Consider the following 16,429-nt stretch of genomic DNA (forward strand, 5'->3'; position numbering starts at 1 on the left):
CCCAATATTTTGGAAGGAAGGGGCCACCCTGTGATGGCCTGGGATTCCAATTCAGAGGCTGAACCGGAGGAATCCCAGCCTGCACAGGAGTCCCCGCCTCCAGGGCCGGGTGAACTGGGGCAGGGCCTTGAGTCTGAAGCGCCTGCACCTGTGCCGGATCCTCAGGAGCAGGCACCAGGTGAATCCACTCTGGCTCCGGAGGTGGTTGAGGACTCAGTGCCTACAGGTGAGTCTCCCCCTGGGTCCAGTAACCCTTCAGCCTCTCCTGAACTGCAGAGGCGAAGGGCAGAGAGGCGAAGGGAACTGGTTTCTCCCAGGAGGAGTGCTCGCCTTAAGGCCAGGGGAGGCGGGTCTCCTGGGGGCCAGGACAGCCCCAGGCCTCATAGAAGATAAAGGCCAGTCAGCCCGGTCCCAGGTTGCGGGAGCAACGTCGTCGTTGAGTACCTGCTCCTACCCGGAACCAGACCTGACCTTCCAGTGTTCCTGTCCCCGCCCAGCTTCCTGCTTCGGACCTCGCCTCGCTCCTTGTGAACTGTTTCCAGGCTAGTGACTCAGGACTGATTGTTGACTACGATAACGGTAACCTTCCCCCCGGGACCAGCACACACACCCTGCAATGTTCAAAGCAGGCAGAGGAGGCCAAGCGCAGAGCCAAGTACAGTGTGGCTTCTTGCCATGGAGAGGAAGGAGCAGGGAAGCAGCCCCCAGCCAGTGGCGGTGTCAGGAGAAGTAGCAGTCACCGGCCATTGAAGCTGCGCTGCTCAACTCCCTGGCTCCTCCTGATGTCCTGACATTATACACATGACTTCGGGATGTCACTGTTAAGAGCTCATCCTACACTCGAGCTCATCCTACACTAGCAGAGACACATGCCCGACTGGTATGTTCTCTCCCTCCTGGTCGATTGTTCAGGGGCTTCTTTCTTCTGCCCGAACATCACAGCGACCGATGCCAACAGACACCGGCACACTTAGGGATCTGCAGAGTCTTTGCAGCTTGCATAACAGACCTCAGCAACTCAACTTAGTATTTTGGCTAATCTACTTTATTTACATATAAACACACACGGAGCACTGCAACATGGCTCCCTCTCTCTCTAGCATCAGACAGCAAAGAGAAAAAGAACAAAGGACAATAGTCCCACTTTACAGAACACAGTAACACAAACATCCTGTCTCCGTCACTTCCCACTCTGTGGAGTCAAAACATATACTGTCATGTGATAGACAAAAATCCCATGACTGCAATCATGGAGCAGGAATTCTAACAGTCACACGGATGTCAGCCACCCCTTTCTCCCTTAGAAGTTGGTGCCTCTGACACAGCCGCTATCTCTCATCCTAACCAACTCCACAGAGGCGTTGTGAGTATCCCTGGAAGGGCTTCTCATATCCTGCCCAGAGCAACTTGGATGAAGAGTGGGATAAAATGGAATTGTTGGGAGCTGCTGGGGCTCCAACCAGTGCAGCTCCCTCATGCGGTGAGCCACTGAACTGCAAGATGGAAGTTGCAACATCTGCCTAAGCAGTGAAGTACTCTTGGGCCCTAGATTGACTTCACCCACCCATGCCAGTCACTGGATCCTTCTGGACAGGAAGGAACACATGAGAGGATTTCCTGCTCCATTTGAGACTTGTTTGAGCAACATGATCTGCTTGAATTTTGGTGTGCTCTAAAATTGGGCTGAAGTATTCAGAGAACAAGGAGCGAGTAAGGAAGGACTGTGAGCTGATGATTCCAAGAAAGGAATGGGGTATACAATTGCTCTCTGTATTTAATTGACCTGCTGCTTAGTAAAAGTGCATATGCAATTTGCCTCTACTAATACTTGCATACTGGTAAATAAACCAAATATTACAAATGTGCTGTGAGTCTCCAGTGTCTCCTCTCCTTAAGAAAGCCAAAACTCAGGTAGTGCTTCCCCTAAAACTTCTCACGGCTCTGGAAGGTGGGAGCATGTGAAAATGCAACAGCTTTAAATACGAACCAGACATATTAAGCTAATGTTTTCTCATTTCAGTTATCCTGTCATGTGTGATGTCTTCTGTTATTGCTCTCCTAGGATATAAACAGAAGCCATCGAAACCAACTTCTGATAGCCACAAATGTCTTTAATAATTTATTCTTTGCGGTTAAACCCTCCATGAGTTAACACCTCGTGTTATTTATAGCTTAAACCAAGCACTGGGTTTGTACCGCAAAAGAAACAAAGGAGACTGCTGATTGATCTGAACGGTAATGAACCAAGTTCATTTAGTTACACAGCCAGAGTTCTTCAGATTGCAGCTTTGACTGGAAGTCTGAAGGAGGCAGAGAAGTGCAGAGGAGAGGATGCAAGACAGGCTGCGAAACTGAACAAACGGGAAAAACTGTTGTAGAAAGTGTTTTTCCCCTCATCTTGGGAATTGTTCTCTTAATCAGGTATTCTTTGTGCAAATATCACTATTCATGTTCATGCAAAAGGGCAATCATTTATTTATTTTTAACCTTTGGCGCAATATTGAATTTTTCAGGGCTTTCGGGCAGAGTAGAACCTTGATTCTTCCAAACTGTCCCAGGTGTTGTTTTTTTAACATTTGATCTTTCACACTTTTAGCCTTGGTTTGTCCATTTCCAGGAACAGTTTGGATTCAAATCATGCTGCAAACTGACTTCAGAGAGGATCTCTGTAAAAAACCTTTTGAACCAAATTGACTCACAGGTGGAGGAAGTAGATCAGTTTCTAGTCCAAATGTCAGTTCCACATATATACTGATACACAGCTATCATGACTGGTAGCAATTGATAGCCTTGTCCTCCAAGAATTTGCCTAATCCTCTTTTAAAGTTGCTATCACTGCCTCTTGTGGGAGCAAGTTCCATAATTCCATAGGTCACAGTCTTCTTCACTATACTGAGATGATGCAACTTTTATGTCTCCTTCCCTTTCACCGATGTGTAAGTGGCCTCCATAGAAGTATGAAAGCAGGGTTGGTAGAATACACTTTGTGTTTGAAAATGAATAATAGAAATATGCTGGCCTACATAGAAAACACCATTTCCCATCTCATTTCAACAATCTAGGGCAATCTCAAACCACTTTTTCTTTCCCTTATACAATTTCAGCATGTGTAAAGAATTAGTTATGTCATCATGATAAAATTGATTTGAGATTGCAGCAGAGAGCTAGAAATGCTTAGCATCAAAATGTGGACTCAAAATCCAGAGGTTTGTTCAGAGCTTTTCTATTAAATTAGAAGTTGTTCCCTCTGTTACACTGAGTTGCATTTTATTGACCACATCCTAAATATTTCTGATTTGCTTCTGTAACTTAAAAAAAATCTACAGTAAAGCCATCCATCAATAGGAGCAGCAAAATATCAGTTTCCTAAAAGCCTGGCTTGCAGAGGTTCCTAAATATAAGCCAAGATAGGCTAAACCAGATTTCTTTAGGTGAATGGGGCCACAACCAAACAGTCCCTGCTTTGAATCTTAGCAATAACAGTAAGTCAAGGAACAATCAAAAATAGCTGTTCAGAACTGGAAGAAAGACTGTCCCAAGCCAAGAGCTGTGGCCTTGGTAACAGTAAAACTACCATTTGTTTCAATACAGATGGCATATGGGAAGGATACATTTGGTCAAAGTATTATCCATAAATCCAGCTTTTTCTGTCATCCATTGGCCCATTTCTCAGGAACACGAATATGAGCCCATTTTACAGTATGTTTCCACTGAAGTCACTACACTACATCAGTCAAAAGGTGTAGAATTGCCATGTTCACAGGCAGCACACCACTGACTTCCCCAAATGCTTGCTTGGGTTGCTTGTGCAATCATTCAGTTTATTAATTAAATGTATTTATAACCTGCCTTTATCCAAAGTTGGTACTCAGCTGTTGCCATACTATATTCAATCCAAAAGGTTGTTTGCAGCTTTTCTCATGCATTTCTCCTGGTGCACAGTATTTAGGGGGATGAATTTGAACCTAATACAATGGTACCTTGGTTCTCGAACGTAATCCATTCTGGAAGTCTGTCCAACTGCCAAAACGTTAGAAAACCAAGGTGCAGCTACCAATTGGCACAGGCACCCCAGAAACAATAGCTGACAGCCACATTGGATGTTCGATTTCCAAAAAAAGTTCGAAACACTTCTGGGTTTTTGGTGTTCAGGAGCCAAAATGTTTGAATACCAAGGCATTCAAGAACCAAGGTTTCACTGTATAGTAAAAGTTGGGACATCTGCTCTAGGGGAGGAATTCAATGCCATGCTCTTCTGCTCATTCTGTCAGAGCAAGCATTTCAGTTTGTCGGATAAAACAATCCCTGTTCTCCTCTCCCCACATGCTATTTGATGTGTTATCCCGACCCTCCAGAGTGGATTTGGGAGAGGCGGGGGAAGGAGGTACACATTATGCTTGTGGGAGTCCTTGCACTGGATTCCACTAGTGTGCCAGATTTGTTGAATTGGTGTTCCATTTTTTTTAAAAAAAAAGGAATTCTTATTGGATCCATTTAAAACTGTAATGTAAGTGGTCAGATGACAGCTCATTTAGATTTGTAGCTCTCACACAGGGAGAAAGTCTATAAAATGATTTTTGGATCTTTGCAGGCCATATGATTCATAAGCTTGTGAACGTAGTGCAAATGACACTAAGAATGAACTCCTTCCATTCATTTAAGACTGGAACTTTTGTCATCATAAGATAGGAATGGAAGAATAGTCTGTTCCAAGACATGACTGACCCCTCTTGACCTGTATGAAGGAAGAACCTTGAATGAATGTTCATGATCTGAAAGTCACCATAGGGTAAGAACAAAAAAATAGTTATAAGCATTTGTTTTTACCAAAAAATAAAATAAAATAGAAACTTGTCCTATGAGCATTCCCTTATAGGTATTTTCAGTAAGTAAATCTAAAGATACCCCTGCCCGTACGGGCCAGTCGTGTCCGACTCTAGGGTTGTGCGCTCATCTCACTTAAGAGGCCGGGGGCCAGCGCTGTCCGAAGACACTTCCGGGTCACGTGGCCAGCATGACGAAGCTGCTCTGGCAAGCCAGCACCAGCGCAGCACATGGAAATGCCATTTAGCTTCCCGCTATTAAGCGGTATCTATTTATCTACTTGCACTTAGGGGTGCTTTCGAACTGCTAGGTGGGCAGGAGCTGGGACCGAAAGACGGGAGCTCACCCCACCACGGGGATTCAAACCGCCGACCATGCGATTGGCAAGTCCTAGGCGCTGAGGTTTTACCCACAGTGCCACCCGCGTCCCTTTTCAGTAGTGCTCAGCAATTTCCTTATCCTGGTACTTGTCAGTTAAGAAGTGATACACTGATTTTCTAATACTTACAAAATGCAGGGCTCAGGTACATGCTAGGTTTCTCTTTTTGTTGTTTAAAAGTTTTCTGGTTGAAATCCACAAAACAGTTACCAGGGAATAAGTCTCATTGAACTCAGCAAGGCTTACTTCTGAACAGACATGTGTAGAATTATAAATTAGCTTTCTTTCCTCCCCATTCTGAACACAGAACTTCCCTTTTCAGAATACTTCAAGACTATCTACAACACATGAGCAACCATTTTAGAAAACTGAATTTCCTTGTTGAATACAGGTGGCCATTCCAGTCATTGTCGGACTCCAACTCCCATCAGCCCCATCTGGAGGACCACAGGTTCTGCGTTACAGAACAAGGCTTGGCTCACTTGCCTGAGCCAAGCAATGCACTCTGTTGGAATTTGCCAGGATGGTGTTTAGCAGTTTGCTCCTGAATTCCCTTGTACTGGATTATGTGGGGAAACATTACAGAGGATTGTTTACAGGTACATCAGGGTACAATCCTAACCCCACTTACATGAAAGTAAGCGCCACTGAACTCAGTGGGACTTACTTTTCAGTATACATTATTAGGATTGTGCTGTTGGCTTCTGAGATCTTTTAGTCTTTCCCTCTCTCCTAGTTTAGTGAGATACCTCTTTGTCACAGCTGTCTGGTAGGGGGGAGCATAAGGAGCCATCTGTCTGTCTATGCCATTGAGGACTGTACAAAAGCAGGACAGCAGCATCTGTCTTAAGGGACCAACGACAACTGTCACAACTTGGGCCAAAGGCCCCTACAGGCAGGGAAAGACAAGAGATTATAAGCATATTGCATGCTCCCTTAAACTGCTTTCTCCATATGCTTCTGCCGCTGGCCTGTTAGAACTACCTGTGATTCATAAAGCAGGACAGGGACGGGTTTAATTTGGATTGAATCAAGTGCATTATCTCATATCTCCTACATTATCCACCTGCACCCCTTCACATGTCATTGCACCAGTCTATTGTTCAGCTTAAAGCTCTCTTTTCTAACCCACAAGAAATTAATATGATGAACTGAAAAATGTAATTGTTTGAAGTGTAATTGGTCTGAACTAATGACTTCAATCTGTCATATGTAACTTCTGCACTGATGCTGCCGACAACAGTCTTGGCAGCCCTGCATTTAATAGCATATTGCAGAAATAAAAGATGGTCAATGAGGGTTTGCAAAGCTCTTTTACCACTAACATGCCGGAAGCTGGAAAGGAATGGCAATTATTTCTTGGCAGTGCCTTGTAACTTCATTTTACCAGCCATTTACTGGCCTGTATTAAACGCCAAAGATTGTCGCAGAAATGCATGGGAACATTTAAAAATATCCTTCTATTTTGACAGAAGGATGTGCTGGCAATCACACTTTCCAAATTAGAACATCTTGGCAAGCATGTGCGTTTGTCTTGATCAATATCTTTTAAAAGAATTTACACTGATTTTTGTAATCTCACATAGCAGTAATGCTCTGCCCTTTAAATCTGAGTCTCTGTACACTTGCAGTTAAGTGTCTGACATTTACAACTCTTGGGTTAATAAAGCAGAATTTATGGGCACCAGCTGGTATGGAAAGATTGGTTGTGAGCAAAGAAACATTCATCCCCCCTGATTCTTTAGATTATTCAGTTTAAAAGTCTCCGCTTTTGTGATCACATTGCATTTACCAGCATTATGGCATTAAAAACAACAACACACACACGGTCTTGTAACTGTGGCCACAGTTATCATATCACATATCAAGATATGGCCAACTGTGTAATATAATAGGCACTGAAGCACTTCCGGCAAATATTTTTGTTTGAAGCCTGCTGTATGTATGGGAAAATGGGAACTCCATATCTGAAGGAAAAAGGAAGGAAATTCTTAACACACATCTTTGACTATCAGATTCATCAGATCAACTCAAGATTTGAAAACAATTCAAAATAATTATTTCCCCATGTGTGTTGCTATTAACAATCAGTTAATGGTTTGTGTATTATTATTTTAAAAAAAGATAAGTACACTATCTACATTTACCTACTCTGATCCCAGTTGGCTGCAAAAAGCAAAAGTATCTTCCTGCCGTAGTGATCACGGTTTTCCAGCACTCCTGGGAATCCATCAGTCAGAGCTCGTTTGATCCCAGGATCATCAGCCTTAAAATTTTTGAACATATCCAGGTTCAGCTGACGGTACTGGAAGTACTGAGCCAATAATCTGAAGGCATCTGCTTGGTGAAACTTTCTGGCTCGGAGAAATCTCAGGATGAAGGCATCATCTGTACGTAAAAACCCAATGTCAGGCCTTGTGATGATCATGTCCCTGACCTGCTGGATGTCCTGGTGCAAAACATCTGGGTTTTCATTGAGTTCAAGGCGGGCTTTCTCTATCGTCTCTGGGCTGAGACCAGCATGTAAATGGGTCATCTTTGCAAAAGTCTCTTTTCCAAATCCTTAACTTCAGCAATTTCCTTAGAAGATATTCTGGTCCCATTCAACTAACAGTCTGTGGTGATCCATCCAAGGGCAATTTGTATTATATTTTGTAATATATTGAAGAATACAACAATGAGGAGTTTTCCATACCCATCCAAGGACTCTCACATTCAGTTCATATCCTTAGATATCCATCCGTAGAAATGAATCACTCGTATCACCATCATTCTCTGAAAAATACATATATAACAACCACAGATTATATTTGTTTGTAAACAGACTGTACACATTTCCAAGCATGTGTATTTCCCCCCTTTTTCTTTAAATTGCTACTGCAGATCTGATTAAAATTTAAAGACCCAAACAGTTTTAGAATGAGCTACTTAGTACAATGTTATCATTATATATCTTGCATACATAATATAGAAGCCTCATGAACACAGCTTGATGAATTTATAATTGAACCGAGCCTTTAGCAATGCTGAAATTGCACTGATTTAACATTATATTACAATTCCTTATTTAATTAGAATACAAATAACAATGGCACTGAGAGCTCAGTCAATGTCTTCCCAGATAGAGTTATACCAGTTTCCCTTAAGGAAGGCCCCTTCTAGGCCAACCTCAAGAAATGATGCCCCAAATAGTGGCTGTTCCTTACTTATTAGTTGGAGCTCCATTCCAGATGAGCCCACCATTTCCAAGTAGCCTCAGGGCAGCTTCACATATTAAAAAGGAGTTGCCACCAGTCAATGATATGGTAGTAGACTAGTGGTGCTTCTTTGTAGCATATAAAGACATGTGCAGGGTGAACATACATCCGCTGCAGGAGCTGGGAACCTTTTCTAGGTCAAGGCCCATATTCCCTCAGGGCCAATTTTTCTGAGACACATGCCAGTGGTGGGTGGGGTCAGAGGCAGCAAGAGTCCAGAGTGGGCAGAGCAATAGATGTGAATCTTGCTATTATATATTAAGCTCCTTTTCAGCCACGAGAAAGCCAGAGGTTTTGACACACATCTACACATCTCCCCATTCCCCTGTCCTTCATTCAGGCAAGCAAAAAAGCATGATTGTAGTTCAAGGATACAGTCCAGTGAGGCAAAAGCACTCCAGCAGGGCCTGGGAGAGTCTTGAGGGCCCTACCCCTGATCTACAAATTGCACATGTCATCTGTACAAATGTCACCAGCTGAAGATGCAAGAGCCCTTGCACACCTGGCTTAACTTCTTTGCCCAATTACTGCTCCTAATTTTTTTAACCAACCTACCACTGTTACACTGGTGCCTGCTGTGGCAAACATGCAAAATACAAAAAGCAGACCACCTTTTCTAGTCACACAGTGCGCATGCATGCCCCAACAATGGCTTCTCAGAGCATCAACCTGCAACAGGTCTACAGTTTGTATGTAGATGTGCACCTCTCTTTCATAACATACACATTCATTGCAGAAAGCAAAGGTATAACCTTACTAAAGATAACTACCATGCCGTTTGAAGCATCAGCCTTATAGGTTATTCCAGTTCCCTGTGCTGGCCTAGATACTAAAATTGATGGAGAGGTTTGGTTTGGTAAAGCCGAGAACTAGTTTTGTGCTGCATCCTTTACTGTATGGATGGAGGAGCATTTTTCAGCCTGATGGCAACCTTCTCTCAGGGACTGGGAGGACCAGAGGTAAAAGTGGGCAGAAGAATGGATCTGACTCTTCCTTTGTACAGAAGGCTACATTCCAGCCACAGAAAAATGTGCTTCTACACATATGCTCCAGCACACATTTCATCCTCTGTCCAGGCAAGCAAGCAGTTCAAGGGCACATGCCAGCCCGGAAAAACACTTGAGAAGGGCATGGGGCAGGACCAGTGAGTGGGGTGAATGGCCTGCAAGAAATCCTTTGGCAGGATAGAGAGGTGTGGAGGACCCCACTTGGCCACCAGGTGTGAGGTCTCACTCCCTGGTATAATGCATGGATCAGGAGACTGTCTTGCTCCAATGAGAGTGTTTTTGCCACTTTTATAAAGTAATGGGAGATGTGTGCTCCAGCACTGGAGACTGGTGCCCCAAAATAAAGACTGCAAAATTGCCAAGACTTCCTGCAATGGGCACATGGTGTGGTAGCTGTGCATTTCGGCTTGCAAGAGGGAACGACCCCCTCTCTGCTCCCCCTGCATGCTTCCACCCACAAGTCTGTTTAGGGGGTGGGACACATGAGGGGGAGGAGAGGGGAGAAACTCCATTGCACATGTGGAAGTCCTAGTGCAGGACTTCTGCTGATGGGACTCACTAGTTGAATCTGGCCCAGTGGACTATGCACATGGTATATACTATTTCTGACAGTGCCAGCCTTCTTAGGGGTGAATATATAGTGGTGCATTGCTGAATGAGAGCCTTGGTGGGTTTTTCTTTAAGTAAGTCTCAAGGGAAGACTTCAGTAGAATTTATCTGCAGATCATGGTTGTTGAGGTTTACAGTTTCTGTGAAATATCCCACATTACATGTGCATACTGTGGTAACTAGACCACAATGAGTATTAGAAAGAGATTCTATTGTACACACTGGTGCATAATTCATTTTTATAAGCCTTCTTTCATTCTAACATCTGGCTTTAAAGCAATATGCAGGCAGCCAGAATAATCAATATTGCTTTGAACAGCAGGGCTGTTTCCTGGAAGCATTACCAGGTGTTAACTACTATTGCTCCATTGAGATATTCTTACCTAGTGGCTGAAGACTTGCCTGTCATGGTGTTTTCATTTATAAAAATGTTTCCATGCCCAGTAGACCATTTCTCACACAACCTCCCCCAGTTAATCCTTTAATTCTATTTTCAAAAAGCTTGTTCAGTACACTAAGGGGCACATTGCCAAGGTATGGAAGGATTTCCAGGGATAGCCCTCCAGATGTTGTTGCTTGCTTGCTACCATCAGCCCCAAGCAGGATTGTCAGTGGCCAGGGATTATGGGAGTTGTAGTCTGGCACCATCTGGAGGGCACCACTTTAGGTGGAGCCTTCTAGGTAAAGGATGGTGTAGTTTCAGGGGGCATCTCCAGCTGCCCTGTAAACTGATGTACATTCATAGACTTGGAACAAACTCCAGAAGTGCTTCAGAAGTTTGCACAAAAAGGAAAGTCTCTCCACTTCCCAGTCATCATAGAGCAGCCTACATAATCCAAATCAAAGTGCCCTAGAAATAATATTCCCAGGACAAGTAACTCCAAGGTTGTAAACCTATTTATAGGTTGCTTCCAGACTGTTGTGGGATGCCATTGGTTGTCCCCAGCACCCACACAATATCACTGTCATCAAAATGTATTTTTCCCCTCAGATTTAATCTGGATTTAACTTTTGCAGGGGAAAGCCAGGTAATTTATTTTATTTTATTTTATTTTATTTTAATTGCCAATGATTGCAGTATTAAACTGTTGTCTGGAAGCATCCACAGTTATCTAGGATTAATGTCACTGAACTCAATGGAACTTGCTTTTGAGTTTACATCCATAGGTTTGCACTATCAATGACTTAATAAAAAAACAAAAATTATATTTTAAAAGTCTTTGATCCAGCATCATGCTTCTAATTTCAATTTATTTTGGAACTATTTATGAAGTGCAGACTGTCTTAGGATACTTGGAATATTGAAACAGTCTGGGCCTCTTTACCAGAGGCAGGTTGTAATTGCAGGCATAAGGTGATATTGGAGGATCATTTTTTAAAAAAACCCAACCCATGTTTGCTTGGCCAAGAAACATCTTGGTGGCACCATCTTAAAATGTCTTCTGGACCATTGGTACTACTTTCCTCTCTTTGGATTATGATCCCACATGTGCTGCTGCTTCCCTGCTGCCCTTCCCACCTGATCATTTTCATTTCTTTTCTGGTTTCCTCTGCCAGAGCTAACAACACGACACAATGCTCTTCCTTTTCTCTGTGGTGTGAGCAATGCATTGAATCATTTTAAACTTCTAGTTGTGGTATGAGCAAGACATTGGGTGTGTGTTTTTTTTAAAAAAAACCCACTAGTCTGCAATGCTACCTGGAATAATAAGTACAGTGGATTATATTAATTAATTAATTAATTTTTTAAAAATAGCATAGACCATAGGTGGCCAATTTAATTCCTTCCCTTTGTTGTAGACTACAACTCCAATCACCTCTGAGCATTGGTCATGCCAGGCATGGCCATGTACCACATCACTGGGCTTACTGGGAAGAAGAGGGGGAGGGCTAGGTTTCAGGTAGGCTAGTGCAGTGCAGGTGCAGGAGCAAGAACAGAAGAGTGTCTCCACCACTGCATACATGCACACTTACAACATTTTCTTAGCATGCAGCATTTCCATAGTTAAAACCATGCTCAAGACAGCTTACAACATGAAGAAAACCGCACAATTAAAAATATAACAAAAGTCACAAATGATAAATAAAATGCATCAAAAAGTACACAGCCAAACTGAGCAATGTCCACCCCATGCCACCCAGCCCACTATCCCTCCCCATCTCCCGCCCAGAAAGCAGAGAAATATGGCTGATGGGAGGCCAGGTGCATAGCACTGGCTGCCCCTAGGGCATGCTGGCTGGGGCTGATGGGAGCTGGAGTCAAACAATACCTGGAGAGATGGATTTCCCTGATATATATGGTGGTGGTGGTGCTTAATGGAAGGAGCATAGCCAAAGAGGCAAGGAAAAAGCATTAAATGACTCTGGTCCTTGGCCCAGCTGAAGCCCAGCGCCAAGGGCCTCCTGGCGTTTTCCACACTGTGAGAAGCAAAGCTACAGGGAACCAGGCAGAGGGCCTTCTTGGTGGTGGCGCCCGCCCTGTGGAACGCCCTCCCATCAGATGTCAAGGAAATAAACAACTACCTGACATTTAGAAGACTTCTGAAGGCAGCCCTGTTCAGGGAAGTTTTTAATGTGTGACATTTTAATGTATTTTAAATCTGTGTTGGGAGCCGCCCAGAATGGCTGGGGAAACCCAGCCAGATCAGTAATTTTGGAGCAATAATATACTGTAGTTTTCAACAGTGAACAACCATTCACACTACATAAAAGAGCAAGCAACACACAGAGAGAGAATGATCTTTTTACCCAAGTCCGAAACAAAAACTCAGGGCAGCTTCTTAGGAGATAATTTTGTAATGAGCTTCAATATTTGAATCCTAAAGATAAGATTGCTGCATAAGAGGTGAAATGCACACATACTGGTATGTTTTATTTGGTGCTTGCTTAAAGCTTAAAATTTAAAGCGCATGTGAGAAGGCAAGGTATGTCCTCACCTTTGCTTTAAAGGTTGCCAACCAAAAAGAACATACGTACACACCCTGTACATGGGGTACAGCATGCATATCCATTTGTTAGGGTATTGTGTCCCCATTTAGAATTTGTCATATGATAAATGTGATGACCCACAACTAGTGTAAGTTCAGGTGACTCCAATTAATATAATGAAATTTCATCACTGAGTAGCGCCAGCCAAGCACTTGCAAGTGTGGTTGTTCAACAGGACGTTGCCAGAAAGGAAGTGTGTGGGCACGAAGGAAAACCAGACGGTACTGTAGGATGACTCAGTATCACAGTATATAGTTCCAGCAGTGGGGGCATTATGTTAATAAATTACTTTTAAGCTCTTTTAATGTGAATTGTATGAAGTATGCAAGACAAAAAGCATCTGTAATTACTTTGCAAAGGAATATGTATGTTATTCTCTGTGGTTAAGAGACTACAAATACTACAAACACTAGAGAGAAAAGCCAGAAAATTCTAACACATGCAGAGCACAAAACAAATTTTGCACATGTTTCCATACTTAACTAGTGAATTGTTTAGTGGTAAATGTCTGAAACAAGCCATGATGCAAACATTTCTAACATTTACTGGTAAATCTCTAGGCCAACAATCAAAGATCATCGTCATGTCCATCCTTAACCTGCACATGTGGTATTTACCAAGGTACAACTCAAAATCTCTCAAATGAATTTTGCAATACAGCCATGTCTAACATTTACCAGTGAATTTCAAGAACTACCAAGCAAATGCTATGACTTCACCCTCAGTTCCTCAGTTGTCTCTTCTTTTCCATAGTAAGCATGTGTCTTGTGAAAAATTAACAATTGCATACACAAAATAAAGACTTTGCAGTGGCTGACATGGCTAATATTTCAGTCTTTATTTACATGGAAGTAATGACTACTGATTTCAGGATAACTTACTTTCATTAAGTGCTTTAAAGAAAAAAATGTACTATGTTTCTTTGTGATGCGGATAAACTACTTATCAACAAAGCAAACAAACCTTTCTGTATTAAAGAAATAACTTCAAATTACATTTGGAATTTTCCCGAATATGTATCATTGTGTGAACCACTGATCTGCAGGCCTAATTCTGCACTTTCTAGTTACTGAACACAATACTTAATTAGAGTACATAGATGAGCACTGCAAATAAGTGAAGGCTGGAGAGCAAAGACTCTTTGAAAAGTGAAAACAATGTTTTGTGATCACACATCCAACCATCCTAATGCCTATTTGAGAGTAGCAAAGAGCTTTATCATTCCTTTGAAAGCTCTGGTTCCTATAAATTATCTGTGATTTTTAGAGCAGGGATGAGTCAACAAAATTGGGAGGATTATAAACGAAACTGTCTAAAATGACTAATTTCTTTCTTTTCTTTTTTAATAAAAACTTACTAAACTGTGACTTAGGCCTCTGCAAGCAAGTCAGCAAAAGATTTTCAAAATGATAAACAACCTACTACCAGCTGAAAGAGAAAAGTCATACCTTTGCTGTTTGGTGCATGACATCATGCTGTTACATAACGTCATTTTACTTGTTGGCACTGCACTAACTTTTAATGTACCAGACCAGAAAAATCTGTGTTATCATCTGATTAGACCACGAAAGCCCAGGAAATCTCTCTCTGATCTGCCCTTTCCTTCCAAATATAAACCAATCACTGTCTACTTATGAACAAAGAACAGCCATCTGTTCTTTAACTTTAATAATATTTTCTCTCCACCCCCCCCCCAACCGCCCCCATTCCCAGTGATATATCGAGCCACTGGCAGTGGCCATTAGAAAATATTTTCAGCAGCAGAAATTGCTTGTGAAACAATGCCAATATAACACTTAGATGTGTTGGGAATGGGTGTGTATGTTAAAATCCTTCCATTTGCTTCGTAGATAGATGATAGAAGCACTTCCTTACTTTCTGCAGTAAATGCTACTGAGAGGAATGGGTGGAAGTGATTCACTCTCCCTCCTCCCTGTCCCATATTAATAGGGATGCTTTCTCGTCGAGAAGGAAATTCTATTGACTGTCCCTGTTTTTCTATTTCCCCAGTACATCCTTCAGCTTCTGTTTTAATATGCCTGAAGGAAGCAGACGACGATTTGCTTAGGAGCAGGCGGCATCTCTGCAACTACCCCGGGGAGGCACCGCGCTATCCTACCCCTCGCAACTCTCTCAGGCTTTGCTTTCCCTTCTCTAAATGGGTAACCTTCACCTGAACTTCCCCTCCTCAACTTGTGCCTTCTCTGAGGTTTGGGGGTGGGAGGTCGGCCGATAAGGATTCTTCATCCCCTCCAGCCCTGTTTTTCAGTTGATCCCTTGAGAATTGCGGGAATGCTCAGTTTAAGCAGATTTTTTTTTTTTTTTTTTTGCTGGGGGGGGCGTTAAAAAGCAGAAAAGGGTAGCCGAAAGGCAGGGAAGAAAAATGGGTGGGGGGAAGGGACGTTAAGCGCAGATGGGTTGCAGGCGAGCGCTGTCCACGCAGGATAGTGCTGAAACGCCGCAGCCATAGTATTGCAACAAAAAAGAAGGGAGAAAACAGAAGCTACTGCAGACACAAGAAAGATCGTCCCAAATACCTTTAGAGAGCCGTAAGGAAAAACGAAGCCCCGCCTTGAGTGAGGTTGTCTGCAGGAACCCTTGCCTCCAAGATGGGTGGGTGAGAAGGTAGCTGACTGTCCGCCTCAGCCTAGGATCTCTCTCCAAAGAACTGTGAATGAGTGAGCTCCGGCTCCACGGGGCGATGCATTTTTGGGTAGCATGCGCGCGTGTGCGCCTTCTCCACGCAGTGGCCTGCCGTCCCCCTGGGTCCTAAAGACCTTCTCCGTTCAACCCAATATTGTAACGAGGGAGCACAATGTGGGAACACTCACATAGACGCAGAGACCCCCTTTTGTGACAGATGCTTCCACGAATGTTCTTCACAAAGCGTTGACTGCAGATTTGACCAAATCAAAAACAGGCTCCCTAAGGGGGGGGGGCGGTAAGCCACCTGATGCATCGCCCGGGGCAGAGCTCCTGAAAAACCCACCATTTCCAGGTGTTTATAGTTAAAGCGGTGGCGGGGGGGGGGTGGAAACGGCAACCGAAAACCCACCTTTGTTTTCCTGTGCTTTCATGGAAGAAACCGCACACACACCTCCTAAACCTTGAATGTAAAAAGAAAGGAGGGAAATAAAGAATGTCAGCCTGCATAGGAGCTGTAAGAGATGATTGCTGCTCCGCACCAGCAGCTTAAGATGTTGTCACTATTAAGCACTGTTGTTGGAACATAAAATCTTCATTGAACATCTTCCCTGTTTTCCAGTCAGCAGGGACTTAGAGGCCTTCTAGTTATAATTTCTGTGCACATATGGACTGGGGAGCTGCTGCCTGTTAAGTGTTTTCTGATCTGTGCTATGCACAGA

General features: G+C 43.2%; 1 protein-coding gene across 1 annotated transcript in view; it reads right to left on the reverse strand.

The window, feature by feature from the left end:
- Positions 1–15,905, reverse strand: part of CLVS1 (clavesin 1) — a 62,666-nt gene extending 46,761 nt beyond the window's left edge. The window contains exons 1-2 of the mRNA XM_083518017.1: positions 15,602–15,905; positions 7,351–7,978 (exon numbers count right to left, since the gene is read on the reverse strand). Of these exons, the coding sequence (XP_083374143.1) occupies positions 7,351–7,739 (389 nt within the window). The 5' untranslated portion in view covers positions 7,740–7,978; positions 15,602–15,905. The remainder of the gene's footprint in view (positions 1–7,350; positions 7,979–15,601) is intronic.
- Between the last annotated feature and the right edge of the window lie 524 nt (positions 15,906–16,429).

Source organism: Podarcis liolepis (genome assembly GCF_965112155.1).
Source record: "Podarcis liolepis genome assembly, chromosome: 8".
NCBI classification, from domain to species: Eukaryota; Metazoa; Chordata; class Lepidosauria; order Squamata; family Lacertidae; genus Podarcis; species Podarcis liolepis.